General features: G+C 37.4%; 1 protein-coding gene across 2 annotated transcripts in view; it reads right to left on the bottom strand.

Annotated features, from left to right (window-relative positions):
- The window catches only part of ADGRL4 (adhesion G protein-coupled receptor L4), a 76309-nt gene that overhangs the window by 16787 nt on the left and 44210 nt on the right, over window positions 1-15312 (bottom strand). For both annotated transcript variants that reach the window (XM_069862857.1, XM_069862856.1), the window contains 10 exons: window positions 13196-13351; window positions 12604-12674; window positions 10659-10832; window positions 10386-10569; window positions 8201-8317; window positions 6883-7076; window positions 5455-5625; window positions 3743-3946; window positions 2495-2715; window positions 2334-2400 (listed from right to left, as the gene is read on the bottom strand). In XM_069862857.1, the coding sequence (XP_069718958.1) occupies window positions 2334-2400; window positions 2495-2715; window positions 3743-3946; window positions 5455-5625; window positions 6883-7076; window positions 8201-8317; window positions 10386-10569; window positions 10659-10832; window positions 12604-12674; window positions 13196-13351 (1559 nt within the window). The remainder of the gene's footprint in view (window positions 1-2333; window positions 2401-2494; window positions 2716-3742; window positions 3947-5454; window positions 5626-6882; window positions 7077-8200; window positions 8318-10385; window positions 10570-10658; window positions 10833-12603; window positions 12675-13195; window positions 13352-15312) is intronic.

The following is a 15312-nucleotide window of genomic DNA, read 5'->3' as shown; positions in this document are numbered from 1 at the left end:
AGCTGTGGGCAGACTGGAGATATTAGAAAGATATTGACTTCTGTAATTAAAAGGACTCTCTGAGTGGCACTGCTTTAGAAAGGGTTTAATCTTTATTACAGTCCTACCCATGTTCAACAGGAGGAGTGGACAATAGGAAACAGAATTACTGCCACCAACATGCCTTCCACAGAGCAGACATCTAACACCAAATTAATCTTCTAGAGTCAATGCCTGTTTTCATAGGATTTTCCGTACTTTCCTTAGACAATAACCTGGATAGCGTGAGGATATTACCCAGCTCCCTGTACCCTTTGAAAACATCACTTTTGCAGTTCAGTCTTCAATTTACTATCACCCTATCAAAACAGGTTGTCCAAATGCTTAAAAAAAAGTCATACAGTAAATGAAGTAGCTTGCTGAAAGCAGGTTGCCTTTCATCCAGGTGTAGTAGTGCGTGGTTATGAAGAGACAATAATAAAGTTATGCAAATGTTGTGAAAGCGAGTTATCACACAATACTTCCATCATGCACAAAAAGCAGCAAACCAACCACAGAGCAATTTGCTGTCCAGCTGCAGCTCTTTTTTTGTGGCTTTGCTTAGGTAAATGAGCAGGAGGAAATTAGAAACTAACTGGCTGCTATCCTCATCCCTAGGAGGACTCACTGGCGCGTAGAGCCCTATCAACTTCTGTCACCTTCCCTTTCTCTGTTAATTCACAGGGATTGCTGGAAGATCTGGAGTGCTCAAAGAATGGCTACGGGCTTCAGCCCAGCTTGAAGGATTTGCCCCCGCAACCAGCTAGACTTATATCAAAGATACTGCAGACCTGCTCTGCCTCTGCACTGTCTACCTAAGATCCCATATCAGGCGCAGCTCAGCTGGGTCTGAAAACAAAGTTACTGATACACAAATTCAGGGTGTTTTGTACATTTTGATAATGCAGTTTTCCTGTGCTAACAGTGCAGTGATACATCACTGTCCATAAATCTCCACCTGAAGTCAGATGAGGAACAGGAGTGAGAGCGACAACATAAAAAATTCCAACCCTTCTGCCTTTGCAGAAGAAGAAAGAGATAAGGTTCAAAGAGGAAATAGGAAACTGTCAACTTAACTGTAAGAATTTCCTAGTGAAGGATGGTCTCTCCCCCTGATTTTGTTTTACCGTAGTTACCTGTAGGTTATCAGGACCATCTGACCCCAGAAGCACCCAGGCAAGGAAGGTTACGGTGCCCTCCCTCTCGAGGTCAGCTGTGCTGACCAGGAGGGTGAGGTGGGTAGGCATCACCCTGCAGTTGCACCTGGCAGGCTGCTCCCAGCCTGTCTCCATTCTCACGTAGGGAATTTGGGTGGAATTCAAGCAGAATTCTACCTGATATTTTATTTCCTTTGAAATGGCTAATGCATTGGAATAAAACTGTTTCACTATTATCTCTTGTGTGTTAGTCACTCACTTCTTCCTCTTCACAAATCCTCACATTTATCACTGAAGAGTTTAAAAAGCAACAAAGGGTTATAACTGACTTGACCACAGATGTTACAAGGCCTCACCATTGCTCCTTCTCCTCCTGTTAGCTCCAGCTATTGCTAGATCACTGTCAAACCAGTCATACACAATAATGCCCCATTACAATTGGAATGGTTTGTTAAACTTTATAGCGCTTAGAAATGCTCCTGAGGCACCAAAAGCATCTCAATTCAGAATGGAACACATAATACCTGCCAAATTTGCAGGTTTGAAACCACTTCCAATAAGAATTAAAAAGGCCCTCTTCACAGCTGAAATAGGGCTATCAATACTTGACTTGTCTGCCCGTGTGAAATAGTGGGTTCTTTTCTCTGACGTCGCAATTTAGTTTAAAATAGCTTTGATGATGACAGGGTACATGCGAGTGATAAAACCATAAAGATGACAGTCTAATCTTACAAAGATGACTGATCGCTGATAAGAGATTAAGTCACACAACATTTGAAAAACCAGATTATCTGTCTGCCAGGATAGTGTCTGTGTACACCTCCTGCCGAGCTATGCTGAGATGCCAACGACATACAAAGATACCAGAGATGCCTCACAGAATTTCTCAAACCATTGAGTTAAAAGCAAGAAGCAAGCAAGGAAAAAAGCTCTAATCTTATATTGAGCTTTTTTTTGTCAAACGGTCATTTTTCAGGCTAGTAAAGTATTTAGATGTACAGCATATAAATAATTTAGAGACACTATAAAAAGGTCTAAATTAGCCGATTCTGCCCTATAATTAGCACTCACAGCTATGTTGGCAATGGGTGGGTGATTATTAAACACCTTTTATTATCGTTTTTATGTAGTACAATAAAAAATGAAAATTATACTTACGAGAATTATTAGACATGCTGGTCCTATAAAGCTCCATATAAAGTTATTCTTTGTGCTGAGCCAACATCTGAAAAGCAAACAGCAGAAAATGCCTTGAAATGTGCTATTCTGACTACTGCATCCTTAGGTATGTTGATTTGGACACAGAAACCGCAACTTACACTTCTGTAGTGCCATAGTACTTGTATCCCAGCGCGGCAGAGATTCCAACGACCACGGCTGGACTGACGTAGCCAAAGACATAGAAATTCTTGTGCAAGAAACCCTTGTTGTAGATGACTCCCACAACTATAAGGTAGAGGTGAATACCTTCAATGCACATCCATGCGAAAGCAGCTAGAAGGAAATAATGGAGTAATCCAGCAGTAATTGAACAGAAGAGCTAGAAATTCAATCAGAGAAAGCAAGAGTCATAATTCTATTCATATGTCTTATGGTAAAATAACAGCATATACACAGCAACCTAGTGGTTCTAAAGAGGCGGTCCAGCATCCCAGGTGTAATGCTGGTTGAGAAGAACTTGCTCTACACCCACAAGCACACTTGCTCCTTAGCGTCTTGTGTAGCAACTGGTGAAATAAATAGACTACGTTCAACATTTAAGATTGGTGCGCATCTCTTCAGAAAAACTGTATAAACAAATTGACAAGGTTGGTCCCTTGGTTACAGCCCAGTAGGTTGCATGTTTTCCTGATCTAGGCAAAGTTCATTTCTATGACTTTGATAACAATGTCATTATGCATCGCAAGAAATTATTTCTGAAATAGCTGTTGTCACTACAAAGTGTTTTCTGAATTCTGTTAATCAATCAGTATCAGAGTGTTACATCAGGGGTAGCAGCTCATACTTTTTCAAGTAGCTTTAAATCCTCTTCAGCTGCTTATTATAAGGGTATCTTGATGATTTATGCATAATTTAATTTCCTAAAAATAATCTGATGTGCAAAAATCTACAGCCCAACTTTTATGAAACATAACAGTGACAGGTCAAGACCTCACATATAGAAGGGAAAAGGGTCCTCTAGCCAGTACCTGAAATACCAGCTTGAGACTGCAGCTCTGGCCTTGGCTTTTAGGGAAAATTGTCGCTCAAAGAGCTACCTCTGGGGCTCTGTACAGCATCTGAATGCATGGGAAAAGTGAAAATGCTAAACCCACTGAAACCACAGCCTCAGTTAAGGTGATAAAGTTTAAATGAAGCCCATGGAGTGCAGTTAATACACACCAGCTCAGATGAAGGATATACTTTAAATGACCATTTAATATTTCCTGTTCCTAGACTGGGAAGCCAGTGTCACTAGAATCTTCATACTAATACTAGGAAATACTGGAAGTAGACGGAAGATCATATCTTATACTGTATATTTACTTTACAGCACAAAAATCAAGGTACAAGTGAAAACTACCCACCTTATTACTGTTCATATTAATTCCAATCAGAAAAATAAGTTCTGCCAGGAAAAGGCTGCAGCAGAGGTTTTTGTGAATAGTCGTTCTAGTGCTCTGAATTTCACTGAAGAACCAGAAGGTAAAAATGCACATGGAGAGGCAAATCAACGAAATAATTATTCCTAGCTGAGTGATTCTTGTGAGAATGTTATAATTTGTAACACCCTGGGGGAAAAATTATAATATAATATTTAAAAAAATAGCTTTGTACCCACTTAAGAAATACCTCATTCTATAAGACAGTCCTATTATTTTCTACAAAATATTAATCAAAAGTGTTTGTAGAGTTTCTCTGCAAATGTACATTTTGGATAATCGAAAAAGTATTGTTTTTTGTGAGACAGATACAATTCTAGGGAAAATTAGTAATGAATTATATACATTCCTGCTCTTGCATTTTCTGGTATTTCTTAACAAATATTTTTATCAACATCAGAGTCTCCTAATATGATTTAAAAAATCAGATCATTTTAGTGAATAAAAAAATACACTGGCAGTAGGACATATATTAATAACATGGACATTTTACAGTTCAAAAGGAGTTAGATAAGCAAAATTACATAACTGTCTCACTGAATTTCCAGCACGATTAAAACAAGATTCTGAATTAACAATCATTAACAATCGTTTCAAATACTATTCTAGACAGGCAAGATGAATGTTCTCCAAAGAAACACAGGCTATTCTGATACTAGATGTGAATATTTTCTTTACAGGGACACAGTTACATTTGCTGCTTGGTATTTGCACAAAGAACCTCAAATACAAATACATAAGTGAGCATCAGCACAAGAATAGTATTCAGCTGACCATAAAATGTATCAAGTAGGGTTTTTTTTTCTAAATAAAGGAACAGAGATTATTCTCCTCCCAGCCTTTCTTTTCAAAATAACTATATAACTGCCTGCATAGGTTTTAAATTTGAACTGAAGACTTAGGATGCTATTTAGCAACCAGGAAACAGCCTCTATCAGCATGAAATTCACAGTGTGAGAGAACTGTCTCAATACAGTATATTCATGCTAATATTCTGCTTACTGTCAGTTCTGGTACCTTAGAAAGCTGCCTCCTGAGGCAGGACCCGAGCTCCTGCAAATCCCCACATAGACCCTGGAGACCTATGGGGCCTCTTAATAGAAGAAAGACATAAACTGAGTGGTCATTGTCATGATTTTGTGCTAGCCGTGAATATTCACGTTTAATAGTCATAAAATTCAAATTGACTATGCTGTTTCAAACTCTTGGGAGAGAATTTAAAGCAGATTTGGAGGTGCCAAGGTTAGACAAATGGGTGGCAAAGTTTTGTGTGAGAGAAATTCAGGGCCATATGGTTACTGACCACCAATGAATCCCAGTTAAATCCCACAGCAGTCTTAAAATGGGATTTAAAATTAAAAGCAATGCACCAAAAATAAGCATAACAGACTGTGTGTTTGGAACAAGATACTTTGCTGCATCACTGCTCTGTAATACTGCAGAAAGGACATAAGGAAATTCAAACACATATGGGAGGAATTTTGTTTGCTCTGTGCACAATAAATTGTGTGTTTGCTGAACAAAAACAAGAGACAACCTAAAGGGGGAAAAGTACATAAGTTGCACCGAAATAAAAACATAAGGAATGAAGACAGGAGAATGTATTAGGTAAAACACTAAATTAAAATAGCACTTACAACAGAGCCACCTGAGGACATCAAAACAGCAAAATGAGTCAGATGATTACATTTGCATGAGATATGAGTGGAGTTGGAATGTGTCAGCTCACAGCCTTCTGTAGCCCAGTTGCCATTCATTGTGTCTGCTGAGTAGTTCCAAAATGCACATTTAATATCTTTATCTGCAGTCTGGAACAGAAACAAGATGTTTTACTGATGGCAAAGGACAGGCTATTTCCTATCAAGAGACTTTTCTTACGTTAGCCAGCACAATTCATTACAAATTTTTTTTATTACAATTGGAAGGTTGGGAAACAAAAAGGACACTCTTCAAGGCCAGTTCCAAGCAATTAAAACATAGCTAGGACAGAAGCATTTTATCCACACAGCTAACACCCCACCAAACATGTAAGCTAATCAGATTACTGAACCCTTCTGGCACTTGCAAAGGTGTTGAATTTTTACCTACTGAAAATGTTGTTAAATATACCCCTGCACCTGCTGGACATGGACTAAACCCCAAGGTTACAGCCACATTGCTTGTCCTGCTCATAGCCCCTTCCAAATGAGCAGTTTAAAAATTGAGACTTATTCTGTGCGTTTTAGAGAGCAATCTGGGAGAAAGCCAGGGTCATCTCACACCTGCTATATCAGGTGCGATGACAGCGACGAATAAGACCATTAGCATTATTTATTACGGCTCGTGCTCACTAACACCAGTCACAGATAAGGTCCCTGCTGTACTGGATGCTGTATAAATATATGCAAATTTATATAACATTGATCTCTAGCTTAAATATTAGAAGGCAAGTAATGAATGTAAAGCTGCATAACCTAGGTTAGCACCTATCCCTGCTGCCCACCTCCCTACAGTCTCATTTTATTATGACTCTGATAATTCTTTTTGCCATGTAAGATGATTCTTCATATACAAGTGAAGTCAGCAAAACCTATGTATACTGCTAGTAAAACTCTCAGTTTTATATTAATGCATTCAGATTTCAGAAATAATAAAGTTGCAAACCTTTAGCTTCTGCTGTTAACTCCTAGCTGCAGGTTTACTTTTTGCATTAATTTGGAAGCATTTCCCTTTTAACCATCTGATAAACTTTCAGAAAAAAACCCACCTAAATACAGACTCATCAGGATCCTGTAACATCCTCTGGTGCAGACACCTACATTTTATTCATACTGCAACCCAGCAGAGATGGCGATGTTGCCCTTGCATGAGTCCCATAACACTTTTCAGCTCTATCATATTTAGAACATTGCACTTAGGATGTCACATTTGAGATTGTCATCTCTTTCTCCAATAAGATTAAATTCACATCAGCAGACAATAGAATTATGTTGCAATATATCACACAGCGCAGGCATGGTTACATCACATCAAATAATCAGCTATTGTTTTGCTTTATTTGAAGTTTAGAATAAAAAGCCCCTTACCTTAGCATACTTTAAGGTAAATGTTATTTTCTCAAGCTCATAGAGTGTAGGTGGATTTGAGCTAATTGCAACAGCTATGACTGATGAGCTTACTGTCTGTCTCTGCTCTGAAGTATCTTTCGAGGAGTGGTTTTTAGGTGATGAAAGCAAAGAACCGATATTGCTGTACCGCAGAAAGACAACTGCAACGGTGCCTATCAATCAAACAGACCATATTTAGTAGTTTGTGGGTTTTTTATAGAAGAACAAAATTGAAGACATTAAGGAAACAATAAACAATAGATGTTATTACTGCTATTGCATAAAATATGCAAAACAGATGGAATCTTTGTGGAGTACTTATAAAAATGTTTTAGAGACAATGAAATATAGCTTTATTTAAAACAATGTAACTGCCATTAGAAATAAAAATGTGAGTTCGCATTGGAAATTCTAATTAGATACATGCATGTATATTTTTTCTAGAGTAATATATGCTTGTTGCTGTTGTGCAGTTGGCTACACATGTGGTGCCAAGTCTCAAACTCAAATGAGTCAGACCTGAGGTAAATACTGGACCTCTGTGAAATACCTGGCTTGCTTTGATTTCCATGGCAGTGGAGCCAGGATGGAAGACACTTCGGGAAAAAGAAATCAAACGGTATTTTCAGAGCAGTGCACTGCTTCCTAAAAAAAGTAATGCTTTTTCTCCCTACCAGGTGTCTCCCTGGTACCAAGATAAACACTTTTTTAGGCACTGATAGGTGGTGAGATTCGTATTAGCTGGAAGATTAAGACTTAAAACATCTTTTCTATGTTTATTAGGTTAGGAGGTTTCATTCCAGAGCTGTGTAAACACATTTATTTATTTTCAGTGATGACAGTAGTTGTAAATCATTTTTGTAGCACTCTGAGGTCCAAACCAAGATCTGGGCTTTGTTGGTTTGGTACAAACAAATGTTCTTCCTCCAGTGAGCTACTCTCTAAGTAGAAAAGTGCAGTGATTTTTGGAGATGGAGTAACACAGAGAGCTGAAGAGGCCAGTCCAAAGTCACACAGCAGATCTACAGCTGAGAAAAGGATAAAGCTCAGGTCTCTGGTACCAATATCCAGTGTTAAAACTCACCAGATACTCACTGTGCCACAGGAAGAGTTAGAAATATAAGTCTTAAGACACTAAAGGAGTAGGAGAGACGGTGATTAAAATACCTTGACTCTTCTGTAGTTAGAAGGGTTGAAGCTAAGTCTTGGTAAAACACATATTTGGTTATTTGCTAGAGGCTACAAGTCTATCCAATGTGCTTCTTAACCCACTTACTCTGTAACCTTCATGTCTTACCATTGGGATGAAATTCCTCTCTCTTCTTTGGAGAGATCTTTATGTAATCTCCCTCTGTGTATACATGAGGGTGAATGTGTTTCATGTGATGTGAATCAAAAGCAAAAACCTTGAGTGCTGCAAAATAAAAAAAATACTGTACAAATCACACATCCATTACCATAACTTACAGTTGGGTTAATAAATGTGCTATTGGATTGCGTAATTACGGTGAATTTTAAGAATATATCTTTGTGCCAAATATTTCAAGAAAAATTCTGTTAATATAGCATGTTTGCTTAAACCTCTATGTATTTTTATTTTTATGCATACATTTTACTCTCATACTTTTTACTCTTTCTGTGAAAAATACAGTCTTTTATTTACCTTACATTAAATTAGGCACTGAAAAGAATAATGTAGGTTACTTTAGGAAGAGCTATTGCTTTATTAAAAATGCATTCCTGAAAGGGACCACAAATCACAATTATAAAAAGCAAAGCATAAAATTCTCTGCTGAATAGTAACATCTGATAAAAGCCAATTTTTGAAAAGTATATAGTTTATAGTTATCTATCCATGCTACCAAATGCATATTGCACCATGAAATAATGATGCGTCTTGTCAAAAACCAAACAAACAAGCATCACCCCTCGGGACAAAAACTACATTAGAGGACATTGAGCTCTTTACTTGGTTCATTCTGGTGCTGAGTTTCAATCACCCAGGATGGAAACAAAAAAAGTCAATCAGGCCCTTATTTTAAAAACAAAACAACAACAAATCTAATACTTGACTGATGAAGGAATATCACTGAGCTAGACCATCTGCATTGCTTATAGCACAGCACACAAAAATAATATGAGCTATTCAATAGACCAGCTGTCAGAAAATGTTTGTCAGGACATAAGAAATAGTTTTCTAAGGCTGGAGTTTTGAAAACCTTGTGGTTCAAGGGCTTGCACCATAAAAACCAGCAGAGAGAGAGCGGTAATATTGTAGGTCTTAACCCAAAATAGATGTATGGGGCCCATGACCCCTGTGAAAAATATATTAATGTTGAAAAACAATAAGAAAAATCTTAGTATTTGGGGTCATTTTAGAAAAAAGCTTTTACACTTTCCAATTTTCGAACAAAAGCAAGCTAAGAATTCATCGGCCTTTCGACATGAAAACCCATTCTCTCCATCAGCTTTTTTTGTCACCATGGTCCGACCAATGTCTACACTGTCACCCGAGGGTCTGCTCAAATCCTCTCTCTTCTCTAACTTCATAGACTCAGCCCCATGGCCACAAAAGGGAACAAATCCCTCTGTATTTTTTTCATCACTCTTGCTAATTTAGTTTCAGAAAGGTGAGGGATGAACAGGTGGTTTGACCTGCCCCAGGACCAAAGGAGGAATCTTCATCATCAAGTTATCTTATAAAATAGCAAACCAGTAAGAGGCACTGAAGGACTGTATGGAATCTAAAGTAAGAAATCAGATCATATGTAATTTGAGTGCATTCAGAAAAACCAAAATGAAAGTGGTCTTTGCCAAAGGAATCTGTGACGATTTCTTAGGATTTTCAGAAGCGGCTGGTAATAGCCTTACTCTGCTCCCATCGAAGAAATGGTAAAACTATTATTGCCACAAGAAAATCAGGAAGACTTGGTGTGAAGATAACAGCAGACAGGGGTAAGGTAGGAGAGCAAGTGGCGTAGTTGGGACTAACCAATTCTCCTTCTCTGAAATTCCTCTGAAAATGAGAACTTTCTCTGGAAAGAAAGCCATGCAAGATTGAACTCACTAGCTACAATCCTTATTCCAAGTTAATTTATGATACCTTCACTGAACAAAAAAAAATAAAAAAAAAACCTGTAAAAAGCAAATCCAATTTTCATTCCACTGGTGCTTTTGTGCATAGAAGAAGCATGGGATAATTTTTAGCATAAAATTATATCCAGATTCAGTGTGTCTATAATGAGAGATTGAAAGAGATTCTAAAAGTACAACATCTCACAGCTGTTTACATTTTTTTCTGGGTTCAATCTTTGAAAATTACGATACCTACATTGGAAGTTAGGTGTTAGATATGAAACTCATACAAATTAACACCTGTGCATTTCACATAACAACGTTTCTAATCTTCATAATTGTGGTGAACAACTCCTTAGTGTAATCCACATCTAAAGTAAACCTTGGATTAATTTTCTTTATCATACCTATGTCACTTGCATTAGCATCTAGCTGTGTTGTCTTTTTGAAGTTCTGTGACATGAGAAGCGTTGCTTGCTCTGTTGTGTGCAGCAGCTTAGTCAGGCTGTGTCTTTGGTTATCTACGGGAAGAGCTTCCCAGACTGTAATTCTGTCTTTTTGTAAGAAATTATTCACGGTGTTAACCAAAACCTGTAAATAAAAGAATATTTTTAATCAGTAGCGTCATATGCTATTTGCAGAGGCAGAAAACCCCCCACTTAAAGGTTTGATCCACTCACATTAATGGTTGTATTATGAAGCGCTTCATCGTCAGAAACGGAGGAATGCATGGTATTCAGCGATGAATAAGATAGTGCTTCAACATATGAAATCACATCTACAGGTAAAAGCGGTCCCATTGTATTCTTATTAATTTCTTGCAGCATCTCCAGGGGTGTTTTTAAATGACTAATCTGAAAACCACAAGAATTTGTGTCTAGATGAAATGAGTAAAGGTACATTTCCATAAGTAAAAGTAAATCCAATGCGAATGACTGGTTTCTGTGAATTAACATACTGGCTTTTAAGATGCTTGTGCATAAAATGAGGCACTATTTAAATCAACAGGTTGACCTATAAAGTGAGGGTGTTATGCATCTGATAATATCTGCCCTATCTGATGATATCTGCCCTATCTGATGATATCTGCCCTAAGAAGCAACTATGATTCGAAACAAAGTCATGCACTATCATTACACTTTTTTTTTTTTTTTTTAACTACCGCAGCTCAGTTTTATTTATCCTAATGCTCCAAAATGAACTGGTAAATGTTCTTCAAAAATAATTAAATACCAGTGATGTCGTTGCTCTGTGGACTCTTCTATTAAATTTTAGCTGAAGAGATGGGAGCAGATGGGCAGTACGTGTACATTTTGTGGCTGCGTTTTTCAAATGCAGATTATAAAGCAAGTAGTTTAGTGAAACTGTACTGCCTGTTTCACCTTCAGCGCTTCAGTTTTGAGCTGCTAAATACACTTACATAAAACAATTAGTTTAAAAGGTAATAAGCTAGAGAAGATGAGATGGTGATGAAGACAGCAAGTTTCAGTCTCACACCTGAATAAGGGAAGAATTCTTACTTCATGGTACTGAAAGGTAATGAGATTTTATCCATTTAAAAAAAACCCAAACCCACCTGATTTTATAAGATGCATAATCTCTGCTGCTGACCAGCTCTTACGGAGCCTGCTTTGACTTTGATTGCAACTGAATAGAACGCAAGCTAAAAACTAGGCTAAAATCTGACACAATTGTTTACATAATATTGAGGTATTTTGACTTATTACTTTGATTTAAATCTACTTTGACTACACATTTAAAAAAGCCACCACTCCAAGATCCTGCTGCAGCATTTACCACATCTTCCATGTAAATGTTGTAGGTATTATATTTAATATAACGTATTATTTTCCAAGTTAATATATAAAACTAGTTAACACCACATCTATCTTATACTAAGTAAATAAAAGCTTTTAAATTAATATTTTCTATATCTTGTAACTTTGTCAAGCTGCTTAATGGAAAATGCAGACACAGGCATATACAATTGGTTTTAATTTATTTATGCTTATGTTTCATTTATCCTTTTAAATTAGACAATACTCAAGCTGTAGATTACTGAATATTGAAATAATTTTTTTAAATTTTTTTTCAGGATTTGCTGCTTCTAGTGAAAAAAAATCTTGAGTCCAGAGTTTTTGAATGTGTAAATTCTATATGGTTTTACATACTATGCTTTAAGGAGTAAATACACCAGCAACCCAGGATGTTATTGCTCCGTTTTCGATTCATCACTTGTTGACATTACTTTTGTAAGCTATCTTGCTGCCTTTCACTCTGAACAAGCAAATAATTGCACATCAGTAAATGCAGCAATGTGTAACTTCAGAAATTACAGAAACAGTTGAGTGATTACCACACTTCTGAATTTTTCATGCATCATGATGCACTTGGCTGGAAACAGAACACACAGATTCCCAGCAAGTTATTATCATGATTTGAACATACAACCCAGTTCAAATAGTTTGAAATTATTAAAAAGACTTCTGTAAACATGCTTAAGTTCAATTGTATGCTTCAAGCACTTGTTAAGAGCTCCTTAAGAACTATTATAATTGAAATCACAGGTTCAAACAGAAACAATTAAAGGATTTGGAAATTAATCTAAAAACCAATGCTACTTACTCCGGCTAAAGTTTTATTAATATGTTCAGTTATACAGTCTTTGTATAACTCACACTTGGCCTTTGGATTTTCTGTAGAAAATAAAAAGAAAGTAATTACATATTGCAGTTTAATCAATGCTCAATATATACTCATTGTAAAACGTCGTCTAAGCAATCCCCCAAACCACCAGCATTCTGAATTTATGCACATAAGACAAAGCATGCAGTGCTCAGATTTTAACTGTAAGACTTTATCTCAGCTAAAGTTACAGTGGTGGATTGAACTCTGAGATTTTGTTTTCCTCTCACAGAGAGTTTGGCTCCTTTCCTTGGGGTCTTCCATAGATGAAGTTAAGAGACAGCTCAAGTTTACAGAGAAGCCCAAATCTGACAACTATGAGGGGGCACCTGTTATTTCAAATGGATCGCATCACCCTCTTTAGCAAAAATACATTTACAAAATGATTCTATTCTCAGGAAACGTAGACGCCACTGCCTTTCCTCTTTTTGATGTCTCGCTGATTAAGCTAACTGAAGATAAAGAGGCACTGGTGGGTTTCTCAGAAGACATAGCTTTGTAATAACACATAAACCTTTATAATATCATGTACCTTGGCAGGAAGTGCCATCATTTGGCTTAAACTGCAATTTTCCTGTGGATGGTTGATAACCTTCCTTACAGGAGCAGTTAAACCCTCCATCCACGTTTTCACATTTCGCATGATCTCCGCAGGCAACAGTTCCTTCATTGCTGCACTCATCTACATCTGCAAATATCGTGAGAAATTGTATTTTTCATTAAGTATTTACAGACTAACACCTTGCTGCTTTGTTGATAATAGCCCTGCACACTGCAAGCAGTTTCACAATAAAATTTCATGGAGTAAAAAAAAAGCAAAAACTAAAAAGGCAAACTTAATGACAAAGCACCTGCCAATTGTAATACTTAATGATTAGAAGGACAAATCATAATTGATCATATTTTTATACCACCGCTTTTATTACTATATAATACCACGTTGTTCGTGTTTTAAAACCATGAGTTAAAATACTAATTCTATCATAACAAAATGCTCAGCATGATGCAAATCATCCAAAATCCATTTTCTAGAGATTAGACTAAATAGATTTTCTCAGCCTTATGATTCAGTTAGAAAAGAGAAAGAAAACTGCAGCCTTTTCTTTTAAGTCACGGCTTTAAAAAGATGCTACAAAAGATCCGAAATCCATCTTGTTAATCTAAGATTAAGCTCTGTGCCCTTTAAATTGCTTGGCATGTCTTTTTTTTTTTTTAATCCACATTTAAATTACATTTGCCTAAAATGGCATTTGTGCTTCTAAATAATTTGCCATTAGGTAGACAGTTTCAGTAACTGGGTGGGGCACGGTCCAAGAGTAAAACCAATAAATTCTGGTAAGGGAATCCATGAACTGATCAATTTAGGAAAGCCGAGTACTAACTCTCTAGCTGGAGTAGGGATTATTTTGCATTATTTGGTTGGCTGAGGATAAAGGTCAAATAACTCAATGGAGAAAGCAAACTGGGAACAATACCGAATAATTCTGAAGAATAAAGTAATGGAGCGTGAAATGCTGTACTGGAAAGGAGAAAAGAGCAAACAGCTTTGGGACAGGTATATATGATGAAAAGGGTTGAAGAGTGAAGAAGCGATACGTGAGCAGATTTAAAGGAACAGCCTGAGAACTGAACTGAAGGCAAGTAAAGACCGAAGGGAACGGGTGAACTGCAGAGGAAGGCAAACCTAAGTTTCAAACTGGCACGACACTGAATTTGGGAAAGAAATTGGTGGAGGAGAACTGATTTACCGATGAGTGGAGGAGAAAAGCCTTTCTGATTTGATAGAAGGCCTCTGTGCAGCCAGGTGGCTGTTGAGGACAGACAAAAAGATGATACAGAGGTGTTGGAGATGCACCATTATAATACAGGAACTATTTTGGCACTCTTAACACTCAGTTGTTTGTGGTTTTCAAAAAGGAATATGACAAGAAAAGAGCAATAACGTATATGAAAGGAGGCTGTTGGGGAAACCGAGTTGTGCTAGAGTAGAAAGGCACTCTGCGTGCCTGTGGATGTATCTAGGAAATGCAAAAAGTCTGAAAGATACCTAGGAGCCATCTGCCTAGTTGGGCAGCATTTTTGGTTACTTCAAAAATGTGGACGAGGTGCTAAGGGACATGGTTTAGTGTTTGATAGGAATGGTTGGACTCGATGATCCGGTGGGTCTCTTCCAACCTGGTTGTTCTATGATTCAGAGAACAGTCTTTATTCATGGAAACATAGCCTCCATAAATGATCATATAAATGATTTGGTTAGTTTTTTGTTTGGTTGTTTTTGTGTTCGTTTTTTTTTTTATACAGGGCAGCTGTAAAATGCATTTAAACTTCTAATAGACTACCCAAACAGTTTCTGCATCCTCACACTTTTTTTGCTGTGTTGGGCTTAACTCCTCATCCCCCTTTCTTCTGCTTGTAATTCTACAAGTCTTCCAGGGGTTCAAGGAGATGGTAGAGATTCCATCTCACATTCACATTCCTGTTTTCCTTTCTGAGCTGGGCCTCTGATTTGCACCTGAAAAACTGTGTTTTAAGCTTGAGGTTCAGTTGCTCACACTGAAAGACATTCAGACCCCTGCATGGTCCAGGCAGGAAGACAAGGTGGGTCTGGAAGCACATTTACCGTCCCTGGTGAACCACCTCTGCTCTTCG

This window comes from Phaenicophaeus curvirostris, chromosome 8 (assembly GCF_032191515.1).
Source record: "Phaenicophaeus curvirostris isolate KB17595 chromosome 8, BPBGC_Pcur_1.0, whole genome shotgun sequence".
Lineage (NCBI taxonomy): Eukaryota > Metazoa > Chordata > Aves > Cuculiformes > Cuculidae > Phaenicophaeus > Phaenicophaeus curvirostris.
This window is presented reverse-complemented; position numbering and strand designations above follow the sequence as displayed.